The following is a 17,862-nucleotide window of genomic DNA, read 5'->3' as shown; positions in this document are numbered from 1 at the left end:
AACTACTTTAACAGAATTCATACTCATCATTAGCAACAGAACCAAACTTTATATCCTAGATCAAGACCCTCTGACTCTAGAACTTCTTCTCTCTCTTTCTCTGAGTAATATAAAATGTAATTTGGTAGAATCACTTCAGTAATGGCAGAAAAAGGCTTTGAAACTCTACTCTTACGTAACAAAAACACGAACATGGGAAAATATAATCAAAATCAACTTTTTCAGAACTCTGAAAATGAACTGCAGGCTTGCAACAATCTGAAGAGTATTTATTCAAGAAAAATGGCTAAATCTTATCAGCATAGTCAGCTTTGTGCTGGTTTAACTTCCACTATTCCCATCTCCCTCTCCCCAGCTCTGCAAAAGATTTGAAAACCAACAGCATTGCAGTTACGGCATCTGTGAAGCCAGCAGCCTGACAGCTCGTAGAGAGGGCAGTGCAGGTTTGGAGCTCACCTAAAAGGTTCTCCCCAGGGAATGTCACTATTTCACTGATCTGGCAACTCTCTGAATGTTTCATTCCCAAGAACAGACTTTCTGTGACCTGACTCAAAGCTCATTCTGTTCAAAAGCCCTACAGAAAGGGAATTTATGAAAAACAATTAGTGGTGATTGCTTAACACTGCGGGTTGCTTGAGGTGATGATTCCAGTTGAGGCTAACAATAGGTTGACAATACACCTAAAGGTAAAAAGCAGGGAATGAGATTTTCATTGAAAATTTGAAAATTTGAAAAGCCAGGCATATTCCTGGGAAATCTGAAGACAATACAACCTGAAAGTTGGTGCACTGGCCTAAGAAAGACATGAAAAGACCTTAATCTCCTGTCTCTCACTATGAGGCTCTGTGAGAGCAGGAAGTGAAGACTAAGACAGAGCTATAAACTGCCTCACTGGGTGTTGAATGTAGGCTCAACATATATAGACTCTCTCAGTAAAGGCTGGGGGACTTTCTAGTTCAAGGAAATTTTTTAAATCTCTTAAGTCATTAGCTAACCACTAGGTTTGCTAAGCAGAGACTTCAATAGCCACCATTAAAAAAATAATCTATACAAATATTCCAGGAAAATCACTAAACAAACAATAGTAAATGAAAGCAACAAAAACAAAACAAAACAAACAAACACAAAATCAGTAACAACTAGAAAAATGCTGGATCTGTTTTCCAGGTTTGCCACATCGTATTATTTAAAAGGTCAATTGTTCATATACAAATTATGAGTTGTACAAGCACAGAAATGTATGTTCCATCTACAGGAATAAAAGCAATCAATAAAAACTATCCCTGAGGAAGCCTGGATATTGGATTTGACAAAGATATTAATTCAACTATAATATATATGTTCAAAGCAAAGTAGAAATCATATCTAAATAATTAGGGAAGCTATGAGACTGACATCTTGCCAAACTGAGAATGTCAATAAAAAGGTATAAATTCTTAAAAAGAAATGAATAGAAATTCTGGAGTTGAAAAGTACAAAAATGAAACCAAAAAATCACTAGAGAGGCACAACATTATATTTAAGTTGGCAGAAGAAGGAAGCAGTGAATTTGAAAATAAATCAATTAAAATTATTGATCCTGAAGATACGAAAGGGAAAAAAAGTGAACAGAATCAGATACCTGTAGGACATCATCAAATATGTTAACATACACATGTGAGAATTCGAAAGTCAAAAGACAGAGAGAAAAAGACAGGTAAAACATTTGAAGACATAAAGGCCAAACTTTCCAAATTTGACGAAAAATATTAACCTGCATGTCCATGAAGATCAACAAATCTCCAAGTAAAATAGACTCAAAGAGATAAAAGTCTAATGGCATGATAGTCAACCTATCAAAAGGCAAACGGAGGATTTTGGTAGCATCAAGAGCAAAGTGACTCATGTATAAGGGATCCTCAGTAAGATAAACAACCGATGTATCAGAGACCACATAAGCCAGGCATATTTCAAGTACTGAGAGAAAAAGACTGTCAACCAAGAATTCTATGTCCCTGAACGCTATTTTTAAAACTAAAAGAGAAATGAAGACATTCCCAGTTTAAAAAAATAATAATAATAACTGAGAAAATTCATCACTAACACACTTGCCCTTATTGTAAGGGGAATTTTTTCAGCCAAAATGAAAAAGACCCTGGACAGTAACTTGAATTTACAGACAAAAATAAAGAGCACCAGTAATGGTGACTATATAGGTAAACATAAAAGACACTATAAATGTTCTTTTTGTCTGTTTGCTTATTACTCTTTTATTTTCCTATCTGATTTAAAAGACAGTGGATAAAGCAATAATTACAAAATTGCATTGATGGTTTTATGATTTATAATAACCTAAAGGAAGTGGTGGGAAATGGAGCAATAGTGAAGCAAAGTTTCTGTATACTATTGAAATTAAGTTAGTATTAATACTAAGTTGATTGCTTTAAGAGGTTAATTGAAATCTATAGGACAACCATTAAGAAAATAAGTAAAAAATACATAGTAAAAGTAAAAAGGAAATTAAAATGTAGTATCAGAAAAAAATATCTAACACAAAAGAAGGCAATGAAGGGGAACAGAGGAACAAAAAAGATCTATAACATGTAAACATAGAAAAACAACGTAAGTATACCTTATTTTACCAGTAATTACATTAAATCTAAATTGAGTGGATAATTCAATCAAAAGGCAGAACGGTTTAAAAAACATTATAATCGCATGCTAACTATAAGAGACATAGAGTTATCATATAATTCAGCAAGTCTACAGTGAGTTATATACTTAAAAAATTGGAAGTATGTGTTCATACACATACTTATGTAAAATAGTCAAAAAGTAGGCAACTTAAAGTCCATCAAATTAAGAATAGATAAATTACTGTACTATGACCATGTGATACAATATTATTGGCCATAGAAAGGAATTAAGTGCTTCAACATAGCTCTTGAAATAATTATGCTAAGTGTGGTAAACCAGTCACAAAAGAGCACTTGTTGCATGATTTCATTTGTATGAAATGTTCAGGACAGACAAATCCACAGAGACAGAAAACAGGTTAGTGGTTTTCAGGACCCAAGAGGGAAAAATGGGGAGGGAATGCCAGTAGGTATGGGTTTTTTTGGGGGTGATGAAAATGTTCTAAAATAAGAGAGAGGTAATGCTTTCACTTCTCTGTGAATATACCAGAAACTCCTCAACTGTAAACATTAAAAGGGTGAATTGTATCGTATATGAATCAAGCCTCAATAATGCAAAATAGTGAAGCCAATGTTAATATAACATTTATATTAATACACTTTCATGTCTATAATCACATAAAGAAACACAATCAGAAAGCTTACTTCAGCTGGACTTCTATTTTTATACTGAAAAAGAATACAACCCTACCATCGTAGAAATACAGTCAGTAATTTTTCAAAATTCTGAGGCATGGGCAAACTGACTAAGAGAGTATGTTAATTTAAGAGGAAAAGCCTTGTGACATATTTGTGAATTTAAGTGAGTAAGAGTTCACAATTAGTGGCGCTGGAGTTTCTTGAAAGACTGATTATGTCTCATGAATATTAAAACAAAGCTTAAGCCTTATAGACTTTGTTGCTGGTTTTGTTTTAGATATTTAAGTTCTGAATAAAATGATAATACTGTTTATTTAAATGAAAGTACTACGCTGTTGGCTAATAATGTTTGAGTCTTCTCATTCTGTTTGACATTGTGAGAATAACATATTTTAGACAAATAGGTGGGCACGCATAAGTGATATATTTCACATGCACGCACACACACATACACATGTTTTTCTCCACACGTATGTATGAGACTGTATTTCAGGAAAGAGAAAACAGCAACTAAATTCAGGACACTCAGGAGCTGGCCAGGAACTAGAAGCTAGGTTTACAGCTAGATGATGGAGTTCTCCTGTTAAACATTTCAATAGACAATTTCACAGAACATCAAAATGAGACAAGGCAACCCTGTGACCCTGATGAATCATAGGAAAAAACAAACCTACCCCATAAACAAATCCAAATACAGACAAACCATGAACAACGTCTAAACCATGAGAAGAGCATACAGTTCTCTAACACGGCTGTCATGAAGGAGTGCTGACTCTGTAAACATGTTGGCTACCCCTCCGTCTAGTTTTCCACCTTCCTACGTAAGACTTCTGATGAACGCAATCACAGAATGCTTCCTACTTCCTGACAATATCCTATCCAAACCAAAGCTCCACTTTCTTGAACCATCCCAAAATCATGTGTCACAAACTTGAACCCCTAAGTCCTTTCCAGCACCTCCTACTGGGATGCCCAGTGGATTCACATGCTGGGAGTTCTTCATCACAGCTATGAGTTATAGACCCAATTTGTTCAGCCACAGGTGTGTTCCTGCCGGTGTTTGATGCAACTGATTGTTGAGCACACATATACATGAATGCATAAACAAATTGTGTTTAGGAACAAAACAGAACTGAATGTCTAAAAGGATATATCACAGTCTCTGAAAAATATCCTGGAAAATTCATATACATTGTAGGTTATAATTAATAAAGTTATTTAAGGAAAATAAAATAAACATAGAGGACTATGAATTGTTTTTTTCTTAGCCTAGCAAAAGTTGTCTTTTTCTCATTATATAGATGGAGAGGCAGTCAACAGTAATTTGTGATGATATATCAATTTAAATAATTGATAATGTCACAAAAAACTCTGGGTTTTTACATTTCTATATATTTTACAATCATGTCAACTATTGACACTGTTAGTTTTTCCAAATTACTAAAGTCATTCATTATTTTTCTTACTGTCATTGAATGTAAATCAAACTATTGCCAGCTATTTCAGAATTCTTTTTAATGAAATAAAGTGCCTACTCTTGACTAGCCACCAAAAATGAGGAGCATTTGTAAAAACCCTTACATGCTAGAGATGATCCAGAATTCTCCATCTTAATGGCAAGATAAAACACAGTGCATGAGTTATTTTAGAGGACACCCTGAAATCATGATGATTTATCTCTGGGAAAATAATCATGTAACTATTGTAAACAATTATTCTGCTTCTGTGACAAGAATAAAAGCATTCTAGTTGCAATCACCTATTTTTTTTTTTTGCATCTATTTGAGGGACCCACGCATACCAAAGAAGTTAAAGACTATAAGCTAAGGGAGAGGGTATAGCTCAATTGGTATAGCACACGCTCAGCATGCATGAGGGCCCTGGGTTCAATCCCCAGTACCTCCCTTAAATAAATAAATAAATAAATAAATAAATAAATAAATAAATAAACCTAGTTGCCTCCCACTCCCAAAAAGTTAAAAATAAATAGAGACTAAAAGCTATTTACAAATATCTATTTGGTTATTAAACTTTTGGAATAATAGCAATGGGTACTCAGAATTTCCACTTAGTTTCTTCAAACTTCTTATCTCAAAATTAATTAATAATACAATTGGATTATGGAAAATATGAATAGTTAATGTAAAATTTACCAATAATTTGACAAATTACCAAACTCAGGGTAAATTCCCAAAGAACTCAAACTCATGATAATTTCTCAGAAGTAACTGGAAAGGTTTAATTCAATAGCTCCACTCAGGACACATATTGTGACACTCATTTTCATGGAATGGTCCAAAATAATGCTAACGTGGCAAAGGCACGTTTTGAAGAAATAAGTACATTTGTAAGATGTGTCACATCTGGACATTGGATTTCCAGGGTCAGATTTGTTTATTCCTTTTTTGACATGATACCTGAACTTTGGTTTTTGTAAATTTTAAATGAATATGACACTACCGTGTCGGGAAATGGCTCTTCATCTTGGGACCATTATTTTTAATTAATTGATGTAAAGTGAAAATAACGTCCAGACGTATCACAAAGACATTCGGAACTCCAGGTAATTTCATGAAGAAAACAATGAATATATTACTCACCGATAACTATTGCCAAAGTCAGTACAGGTAGAATTGTTCTTACAAGGATTCGTTTTGCAGTCATGGGATTCTTGTTCACAAAAATTTCCTTCCCAACCAGAAAAGCGCACACATTGGTAGCTCTGAGGGAATATGAAAATTATGCAACTTTTAGGCTACTTCTGACTATTAAGCCTATAATTCAGTTATTACTCTAGGTTATTTTGATCTCTCTGCCAATTTGTATTTTTTTCCCATTTTTATAGGTTGTCAATACTTGCCAAAAAATACCACAGTTTAAAACACACAGGGGGCACAGTTTAAAAACTGCATGAACATTATTCTTTAGTATCTAACGCAAAAAAATTAATATTAATCTCACAATGCAGAGCTATTCTGTCTTGTTAAATGTCTTAATAGGAAAATAGTGCATTAGTAACATGAAGGCTAGTGATTGTGTAAAGCTAAGTAACTCAATATGGTACCCAGCAACTAGCTCATGTGTTTAAAAAATAACCACAACAAAATAAACCTTCTGACAACTTTGTGGTATTACTTACAAATAATTAATTTATGTAAATACAGTACTGTTGGTTGATTGAAACTGTAAAACTTTGCCTATTATTTTTCTAAAGGATAGAATTGGCCTATAACAATATTCAACATAGTGAAAGAAAAGTTGCTTTTCCAGATTGGGTAAATGAACAAACAAATAACAAACACCTCAGATTATAGTGGGTCAGTAATTTGTATATCAAAAAGAAATTTGAAGAATAGGGCTCTTATCAAAAAAATTAGGATCTCAGGTTTAGAGATTCTAGATTATGAAAAATACTAAAATCCATGTTAGGTGCTCCCTTGATCTTCACTATTGAGTACAGTAGCCACTGGTTATATGTGGTTATAGAGCATTGAAATGTACCTGGTTCCAACTGAGATGGGCAGTAAATATGAAATACACATTGGAGTTTTGAAGATTAAGTAAGAAAAAAAGAATATAAAGTATCTCACTAATAATTTTATGACTTACATATTGTAGTGGTAATAATTTGGATATAAAGAGCTAAATACACGATTATATTATTAAAATTAATTTCACCCACTTCCTTTAACTTTTTATTTTTTTTAACAGGTCTGCTAGAAAATTTCTCATTACATTTCTTCTGGACAGAGTCATGGTAAGATGATGCCATCCCAGCTTCTTCACTTGGGAACTGAGCTAAGTTTACATGGTTCTGTGAACATATCCGAGAAGCAGGAACTCCCTGAGGTTGAAAAGTACATGTTGGTTTAACATATCCCAGCATCTTGAGAAGACTCAGCACCCAGTAGGTGCTTAATACATGTTAATTTAACAATGGAAACTAATAGATACGACAGGAAAAAATAATGTAAAATATGGTGTCAGTACACCAAACGGACTTCAAAAGGATTCTATACCTTTGATAGAGGCAGACATAAGGTTTGTTTCAAATATTACAGTCAAAATAGCGTATTAAGCAGAGACACAAGGGCATTCCTGCTTCATGTACCTGCATTTAGGTTTACAATAATCAATAAGCATGAGAAGCTCCACTGAGGAGGCCCCTACTTTGGTTACAGGGCAGATGGGTTTGCCCTGCCTTGCGAGCAGCTGCAAAGCAGAGGGAAGAAAGCCACCACACCACACCGTCAACATCAGGCTTTACTCCTGAGCATGTGTTCATTCTCCACTTAGAGGTCTCAGTCATAGAACTCACAGTTTGCTGGATTTTACCAGCAATTTTCTCATGCATTCTGCCCCCTGAATGTTTCCTCAATGAGTCTGGCACCATTCAGAAAGTTTTCATTAGTTATGGTTGGCTTATTCTTTTCCCTTCTCTCTTTTTTTTTTTTTATACATTAAAAGAGGACTTACATGAAAATCTAAGATAATTATTATATTTTATTTTATGCATATGCTATTTAAGATAGGGAAGCAATTATATAATAGACAACTGTCTGCAGTAGTGAATAGGAGACCACAGACCCAACCCAGTGATAGACACGCGGGCAGAGCTGGATGCATGACAGGTACACAAAACCCACGGAGCAAGTGAGGTGCCCTGTAGTTACACTCTGGCAATTCACTTTCTAAGAGGTGTGAATCAGTTCTGTAAAGACAAATGCATGAGTTTACCACTGGTTTTAATTTTGACGTCTCAGTAATAATTTGAAACAAATTTAGTGAGTGAGTCAAAAAGCCAATTGAATTTCTTTGTCATGAAAGCCATACATTCCTTAAAAGCTAATAATTACTGGTACTCTTGATGATTTAATAATTAGTAGAAAATTATCATCCAGGTAACGGTATAATTATCATTAAAGTCAGGTATCACAGCAGTAATCCCCAGATACGATGGATCTGCATGAAACTGAAACATGCAAGGATGGAGGAAATAGACATTTTTCTAATGTTAAACATTGAAAAACATAAATGTTGAAGTGGGCAGGGATGAATACTAACTAGAATTAACCCAGAGTTCAAAATTTCCAGTCCTCTGTTGTTTACTTGATTCAGATGCATTATTCTGAACTCAGACATTTTTAGTGAAAAGTACTTTCCTATTCAATACTGTAAAGTTAATTAATTCCAGTAACTTGAAATAATAGTAAAAGGTGAAACATTGTTTTTAAACCATATTACCTTGGTGTTTAATAATTAAATAATAATATTTTGAGCTTATTTTGCTGAGGAAGAAAATATGTTTAATGTACATTTACTAAAATGAGTAAAATGAGTGGTTTCATTGGTGTGTACATCTATCAAAATTCATCAAAGTGTACATCTGAAATATATGTAGTTTACTGTACAAGGACCTTACCACAATAAAGTGTAAATAAATAAATAAAAGTTTGTATTATTTGTAAGTTGGCAACACATCATTTTTACCTCTTAATGCAATGTAGACATTACTCTTCTGCCACATTCAGATAAAAGACTTTACATAGTTTGAAAATATGCATTGTGAAGGAGACAAGAAAAACACAAAAGACGATACAGATCTAGCTCAGTGAACTACACAGCCAGCGAGACAAAAGACAATGCCGTCACATTTGATAGGTACAAAAACTGCGTATATAATAACACTGTATAGAATATTTCACATGTAATTATGAAGTAGTAGTTTAGTTTTTCACATCAAGAGCTAGTTATTTTCAATCTCTGTGATCAGTGAGAAACATACAAAGGTAAGAAGGACAGCATCATTCTGAATATAAATTTGGAAGTCTGAGAGGTGCAATTTGAACACCAGCTTTGTTGCATGTTAATTATCTAGACGTATCTGGTGTCTTAATTTTCTATTGCTGTGTACAAATTACCACAAATTTAGCAGCTTTAAGCATAAATTTGCTATCTCAGTTTCTGTAAGTCAAGTTAGTCGAGTCCCTTGCTTAAAGTCTCACCAGGCTAAATGCAAGGTATTGACTGGGGAGTTTGGGATCCTTCTTCAAACTCAATGATTGTCAGCAAAATTTATTGCATCATGGCCCTAGGACTGAGGTCTGTTCACTTGTTAGATGACACACTAGAATGGCTCTTAGATCCAGGAGCTGTCACATCCTTGGCACATGGTCTCTTCTTCTCAGAGTATGGTGGTTTGTTCCTTCAAGGCCAACACAGGAGCATCTTTTCTCTTTTAAGGATTCATCTAATTAGGTCAGGCCCATCCGGGATATTCTTACATTTCAAAAATCAAAGTCAACTGATTAGGAACCTTAGTTACATCTGTAAAATCATTTTTTTAAAAATACAAAGTAACATAATCATGGCAGTAATATCTCATGATAGTCACAGATCTTACTTAAGGGGAGGAGATTTTACAGAACATGTGCCCTAGGAGGCAGGAACCCTGGGATCAGCTTATTATTCTGCCTACCCCATTGACTAACCAATTTAATTTCTCTAAGTAACCTTTCTCTAACCACCCCGTTATAAATACATATTTTTAAATGTACTGACAGAGGGAGATTGACAGCAAAGTTACATAGACTGAAATAAAATTTATTCCAAATCTTTAAGTCCCCTCTTGTACCAAATAGAGAACAGAAAAACAGGGAAACTCCCCAACTTATCTTTTGAGACTAGTGAAATCTAGTTACCAAAACCTGCATATAACAAGCATATAACAAGCAATGCAAATTCTGCCAATTGCAGTTATAATCAAAAAGGTAAAATTAAAAAAATAATGATTTTTAGTAATTGAATTAACATATTCAAAATATGTTCTCTTATGAGTTGGTAGTTTGGGGGATTTTTTTTTCATTTTTTCCACCACAAAAATAGAAGTATGTTTCAACACAAGATAATCTATTAAAGAAGAAAAATAATGATTTGATCATCTCAAATTAAAAAAAAAGTATTAGAAAATTCAACAGCCATTCATGAAAATTCTCTTAGCAGATGAGAACTTAATGGGAGTGTCCTCATATTAATAAAAGCTATTTACCAAATAAACAAACAAATTCTGACAAACATCATTTTTCCAAAAACAGCTAGGGATGCTGAATCAAATACATGCAATAATGATTGAATCCTGCAAAGAACAACCAAGGCTGATTGGCTCTCCTAAACTCTGGAGAGAAGCGAAACAAACTGAGGTAAAATCATCACACTTGCCTCTGCTCTTAAGGCCAAGACATTTGCTTTTTAAAATTCATAAAAATAGAAGCTAAGCAGAAAGAAGTAGCTGGAGCCTCCAGCAATCTCCCTATAATCTCCTTTGAATGGAAACTGCCCAGCGCAAGTCAAAAACAGCTGAAGTGAGCAGCAAAGATTCAGTTGTCTTGAGTTGCAGGAATAAAGGTGGAGTTTAGGACCTGCAAATGGGCTGATCCTGCTGGACTCTTCTGGCTTTCACTTACACCCCAGAAGGCCACGGTCAAGAAGTAAGACAAATGAGTGAAAACCCCAGCCCAGATCATGCTCAACCCTACTCAACATTTTAGTTGCAGTCATCTATCTTTCTATTGCCCTATCAGAGAAATTAAGTGCTCTTTAGAGGAAGTTAACATTAGAGAGAACTTTTCAGTCTTTGTTACCAATATCTGGTATTCAATTAAAAAAACTGAAGAAATGCTGATGACCAAAACTCAAGAGAAAAACAGACAGTAGAAATACACTATTCAAATAGTGTGTTATTGGATATTTTAAAATGACTATGATTAAGATATGCTAAAACATAGAAGGCCAGATTGGAAATTTCACTAGAAACCTGGTAAAAAAAAAAAATCAAAGAAATACTGTACATTTGAAAATAATAATCATTGAAATTTAATAATTAATCATTTTTTAAATAAAATCTGAGCAGAGGGTTAGTAGTAAATATCCAGATTGAAGCACATGAAGAAAAAAGAAGAGATGCCAGAAAAAAAAAAAATCTGACAAATATGCGAAATAATGAAAATGATTGGTATATGTTAATTGAAATACTAAAAGAGGAGAGAAAGAAATTGAATGAGAGCAATATTTGAAAATTACTGCCTGAGAATAGTCCAAAGATAACAGAGGACAGTAACTGCAGATTTAGAAAGCTCTCCAGACCTGAGCTGGATAGGTTCAAAGAAAGCGTTATCTACAGTAACACCACTGATAATGAAAGACAAAGAGTAAGTCTTAAAAGCAGCTGAAGAACAAAGACACTTACCTTCAAAGGGGCTTCAGGACTGAAGACTTAACTTCCCAATAGTGGAAGCAAGACCCGGTCGACCAATATTCTAATGGAGTTAGAGAAATTAACTGCCAGCCTAAAGGTCTATGCCCTTCAGCTGAGAAAGAAAAACTCATCTTAAGAAAAAACAAAACCTGATAAGGTCCTGCAGTTTTTAAGATTGTGGGAGTTTGGTGACAGATAGCTGGGGTTTAAACTCGAGCTCCATGAATTATGAGCTATATAATCACAAGCATGCTACTTGATCTCAAAGGACATCAGGAGTAATGGTACCTGACTGATGAGAGTGGGAGGGTTAAGTGAGTACTTAGTGTCGGGCTTCATATGCTCTCTGACTCATAGTAAGATATCAGTAACTTAACTAAAATGTTCTCTTGCCTGTGACCTGTTCAGGTAATCTGAACAAATCCTGTGTCCTGGAATCCTGTTTCTTTGCCATTTTTCCACCTGGAATACCTGTATTTACTTCCCCCGACCTCTGCCCCAACTTTATAAATCTTACTGCTGCTTCAAGGTCAACATCAATGCCACATGCTACCTGAAGCCTTGCTCATGTACTCTGGTATATTTTCCTTTCTCACAACTACTATTTCATCTTTCATGACACTATTTATGTACGCTAGTTATTTATATACAAAGTCTATCTTCTACTTAGCACATACCATATTTTAAAACATTGTACTTATTTCATTGTGTATTTCTTTAGCTTGTAAAATGTAAATTCTAAGAGGGCAGAGGCAGTCTGTTTTGCTGACCAATTATCAGTATCTGGAATACTATCTTAAAAAAATTATTTATTTAGTTTGTGGGGCTTTTTGGGGGGGATTTGGAGGGGAGATTATTAGGTTTATTTATTTATTATTATAATGGAAGTACTGGGGTTTGAATCCAGGACCTCCTGCATGCTAAGCATGCACTCTACCACTGAGCTATACCCTCCCCCCGTAATACTGTCTTATATTTGACTGAAAGAATGGATGTTAGTGCATGAAATATATATGATATTAACTGGTAATAGTATAGTCACAAAGAATATTTTCTTTATAATTTCTAGGTGTTTAATCATCTCATTTTCCTAACAAGAAAGAATATATTTTAGAATTCCTTTAAATAACCCTTCCAGTACAATCAACTAAAACCAGTTCCATAAATGAGGTTTAAAAATCCCACTGAAGGAAGAATTGGATTGATGTTCTATGAAGTGTTTACATAATGAGCTCATTATATTTGATTCAATCTTAATCACAAAATTTACCTTATTTATGAAACTTACCATTTAGATTCCTGAAAATTTAGATATGCACTAAAGAATAAACACGACAACATTTTTATATTATGGTCTTTTTCTGACTCATTATTCGTACAATCCTAAGCAGAAGGACAAAGATTTCTTTTTTCATTAATAAACTGGAAAAAAATTGAAAATCCATAATGAATTCAGCCCTTGTAAGAATAAAGGGTTCTGCGTATTGACTTATGTTTCCTTTTAAGGTTATTTTAAGTACTCAGTTTAATCTATAAAGATTTATAGAATTAACATAAAGATTGCCAAATACTGGGTATTAGACATAAATACAGTAGTCTTTATTCTTAAAAACAAACAAGCAAAACTATGTCAATATTATTTCTTTTCGCTGGAGAAAATGATTTATCTCGGTGCTTTATATCTAAAGCAAAATAGTATGTATTATTCTGACAGAAAGTTAATAGGCTATTTAAAAAAATGTTCCTATAGAAATTTATAAATGCTGAATTTGATTGAACATATTTTGAAATACTCAATGAGAATATATGTTAAATTGAGTGATACTCTCATGGCAGAACTGTTTTAGAAAAACACAATTTCTTTAACTTAAGAAAATGTAATACAAATATGTGAAGAGTATGAAAAGCTACATGTTATATATGAGTATTAATAGGATATAAATCAAACTATGTTGACTTTTTAAAACACTTCCTGAAGGAAATAAGATACTTAGTCATTGTTTTCACGTAAAGATATTTTTCATTACTGATAAAAGAGCAAATTTCCGCTAGTTTTATTTCTTACATTCTCATCAATCTACTAATAAAATTCATGTTATATTCTTCAAAATAATCTCCGCTGTTTACCTACTCTGCTATTTTCGACCCATAGTCTCTGTGAGCAATCCATTTGCAATAATGTGTTTCTCTTATTGCATGACCTACCTTCATAAACCATTCATGACCCTTTCCAAAGTGTTCCTTTACCTACAGCAGTGGCTTTTGTTTGTTTGCTTGCTTGTTTGTTTATTTGTTTTTAAAAAGTTTAAAACTAGAATAAAGGGGCTTAGGCTGCCAGTACTAGAAATGTATTCTTTAATGATAACGTAGCTATGATGGGAAAATAGTTACAGGCATTGAGGTGTAACGTTCAAACACACTCTTATATCTTGAATACCACTTTCCTTATTGACTCGGTTGGACAACTGGAGATGCAGTCTATTCCCAGAGCTCTGTCCCAAGGACAAATATAATACCTGAGAATACAATAAATAAAAACTTCCAAGGGACTATCTCAAACAAAAAAATGCCAGAATTTGAAAGCAATCCTGCTATAGATAATTTAGATGTTTGGGACAATTACTTTTTGGTCTGAAAGTCAAATGACAATGGTAATGCAGGCACATCATGGACTAAGTAATCACTTTTATCCCCCATCAGGCTTCTTCTAAAATATATCTTAGAACGATAACACATAGCTACTTCTCTCATGCTCGGTTTTTTTGCACTTTAGAAAGCTCGTAGCACTGTATATCTTTTATTGCTCGAAGCTGTCTGCAACACTAGATTATTTGGCTCAGTTGTTTTAAAAAATGTTGTTTGTTAATTTTAAATAAGAGACTCTTACAGAAACACATTTCCCGAGGGCGCATGAATAAACAAAGCGGGAGAAAGCAGATGTGCTCTGACTGAGCAGGGGGGGAAGCCCAGAGCCCAGCCCATTTAACTGTCGTAGCCCCTCTCCCCAACACCACTCCCCAAGGACCGTTCCTTCCCCTCGAGTCTCAAAACACAGATTGAAAACCACTGATCCATCCAACCTATTCCATCTTATAATGAGAAAACTAAACCCGCAGAGGCTAATTGCTCAAGCTACTGTAACTCTTTGACAGCAAAATAGAATTAGAACTCAAGTCTCCTGACCCCCTGTCCAGTGTTCCCAAATGTAGCTAAAAAAAAATCAATTAAAAATATCTGGTCAGTTAATAAAATCAGAAATATATTTTCTGAAATACACCCCAAAAACAATCTGAGAAGTTTGTTAAGGCAAACTTCAAATCATGCATTTTGAATAATTCTCTTAATAGGTGAATTCCCCTGTTCTGTTTTCTCAGTCATTAAGAGACTAGATGATCTAGCTGATACCAAAATGATGCCATACAAACAGTGACCAACAGTCATTATCTTTACCTTCATCATGGAGATGGCAAAGGAGGAAGCCGTACTGGTAACATTTAACCAGTGGTAGTGGGTTTATAACCGATGCTACAAGCTGCAAGTGCAGGAGAACTGCTCTGACCCTACAGGTGCTTTCAGGCTGGATATGGACAGTGCTCACACTCACTGTGCTTGATGGTGACAGAGAGTAGAGATAGTAAGCATCACCGCTTTGCCTGAAGGACACAGTCGTGGGATATTCGCAGCCTCACGATATATGCAAATCAGTGTGCCTGGAAGTTTTCAAACCACAAGTACAGATCTCATTTCCAGCATAGTGACCCCAAGGGAAATGAGCATCTCTAAAAATAGAAAAGTAAGCTAGGTTTTTTCACAGCAGAAGTAGAAGCAAGTACCACACAAATAATGTAATATTTGCTTATTGTTTTAGATATTTCCAACAGACCCTTACAACAGATCATTGCATCACTTGGTAAAGTAAAATAAAATAACTGAATTTGACAAAATATAAAGATACTTTGAACGTGTCCTTTAATTTATTTAGACAGTTTTACATACTCTAAAACATTGGGCTCTTGATATTTTAAATTTATAAGGATTTTTATCTCAAATTCTGTAAAAATTAGGTAGAGGTTTTCTTTATGTTTAAACAGAAAACATTTATGTATAACTAGGTAGATGGAGGATAGGTAGACACAATATATTGCATGTAATTATAGATATATCTAGCATATATAATGATATATGCATATAGTATATTTCCAATAAATTTTACATTTTATATATATAATAAAATTTAATGCCATCCTAATCTAAAGCTTATTTCCAGAGTTAAAGGGATAATCTTCAGCAAATACCATATATTGTAATTTTTCTGTATTTTTTTCCTTTTCTAAACATAATTATTTCCTAGCAATTTCCAAGAAGAATCTTAGCTCCTCACAGTTAGAAGAGCATTGGTTAAAGAGTCACAATGTAAGACCTAATGTAAGTCATAATTTTCATGACCTAAATGATTGTTAAATGCTTTGGGTCTCTGTGGGTTGCCGTTTCTTGACGGGAGAGCTCTTTTGCCATAGCTGTTTTCCCACCATGATGGTATTGTAGGCTGATAAGTTACCTTTGCGGTAGAAATCAGTAGTGAGAAAGGTGATGTAAGAACTCAACCTCAGGTGTTGTGACAAAGAAAGTAGCAGGCAGGAAGGGCGAAGACCACCACGTAACAATGCTCAGAAAAGCATGGACTGCAATTTCAAATCACCCTCCCTTATCATCAGCCTGTTGGGACCCATGAATCCAATGATAATTCCAGGAAGTAAGTTTGTTACTCTCAAATTTCATTAATTATGAAAACAAGCCCTCTGCGATGTGTTGGGCATTTTAGAATTTAATGTTATTGATTTGATCACTACTCCTTTCTCGCCTCAGGATAATCAGATGGATAATTCTTTCTTCCTTTGTTCCTTTTTTATCTTTTTCTCCTTTATTTATTTATCTATTCATTCATTCATTCATTCATTCATTCATTTTTTTGTAGAATCAGGAAATGAAGACATATTTTCACTCTATAAGTAAAATTTTCTACATAAATTAAACCACTTATGGGTTCATATATTTTCTACATACATGAAACCATTGACTTACTGTGAATGGAGCTATGAGTGAAATACCCCAGAGGAGGAGTCAGGGTGTTTGGTTCTGGTCTACGATGCTGCTACTTGCAAGCTACGGAGCAGCTCATCTAACTGCTCATAACAGGGCATAACATTCATATTAATAAATGTGGACTAGGTGACTAAGCTGCTTGTCAACTTCTCTCTCCTTTGCGTCCTCACAGAGATTGTTCCCAGAGTATATCACAACAAACGTGCCATATAAAATATCTCATCTCTTCAAAAGTTTCCTATGGAATCCTGTCTAAAACAGTTGGGGCCAGAACTGGTTTAGCACATGGACTAATGTGCTAGAACTAATGTAATAAAATCTCATTTTGAAGATGATTGTCTGTGAGTCAGTTGGCAAAAAGGACTCTGTCAGTGGCTATAGGTGTGGTGTGGATGACCCAGAGCATGGCCCAGTAGAACAATTGATACTATAGCAGCTGGGAAGGGGGCTGGGATACTGATGGAAGAGAATGCACTGGCAAATACAGTATCACAGGCATTTAGCAGGAGGAAGGAGAAATCATAAGAACAATGGAATTAGACGGCTCTTGTTGAGTGTCACTGATGCAGCTAAACAGCGAAAGAAAGATGGGGTGGATAATCACCATTTTAAAGAATAAGAGTTAGGATACTTCTTTGGAAGCTTATGAAGAGACTTTCATCTCCTGCAGCTGCAGAGATGTTAAAACTGAGGAGCAGGCCAGAACCTAATTATAAGAGCAGTAGTACCCAAATTTCCCGGAACACACTAGGACTATAGAAGGAAGCACCCCCCTCCCTTTGTTTGAAGATGACACCAAGATCACTGTCTTGCAAGATCATATGCACCTGCCCTCCACTAGGACTTAGCCCCACCTAGCTGGAGGTCTTAAGATGACATGACCACATCTTCCTTCACACAGATATCACTGGCCTATCTCCACATTTACAGAGGCAGTAAAGGGTGTAGACAATTGTACCAACAGTGGAGTCTCAAAGGAATGGTGAAATCTCACCTTGGCAACACTCTGTGACCCTTGCTGTTACCTAAAGTCTACAAGTCTCCAACTTTAGAATGTTGCAATAATTACATAGCGTATCTGTGACTTCAATACAGCCGCTATTTCTACAGGAATGCAATGTATGTTAGCTATGAATATTCATGTTAGGTATTCCAGATCTTCTCTGCAATTCCTTAAAGACAAATCTCACT

At 34.7% G+C, this 17,862-nt stretch overlaps 1 protein-coding gene across 1 annotated transcript in view; it reads right to left on the bottom strand.

The window, feature by feature from the left end:
* The window catches only part of EYS (eyes shut homolog), a 1,174,088-nt gene that overhangs the window by 796,840 nt on the left and 359,386 nt on the right, over positions 1-17,862 (bottom strand). The window contains 1 exon segment of the mRNA XM_006211933.3: positions 5,915-6,036. Coding sequence (XP_006211995.2) covers positions 5,915-6,036 — 122 coding nt within the window.

The sequence above is a fragment of the Vicugna pacos genome, chromosome 8, assembly GCF_048564905.1.
Source record: "Vicugna pacos chromosome 8, VicPac4, whole genome shotgun sequence".
Lineage (NCBI taxonomy): Eukaryota > Metazoa > Chordata > Mammalia > Artiodactyla > Camelidae > Vicugna > Vicugna pacos.
Note: the sequence above shows the minus strand (reverse complement) of the source record. Positions and strands in the feature narration are given on the sequence as shown.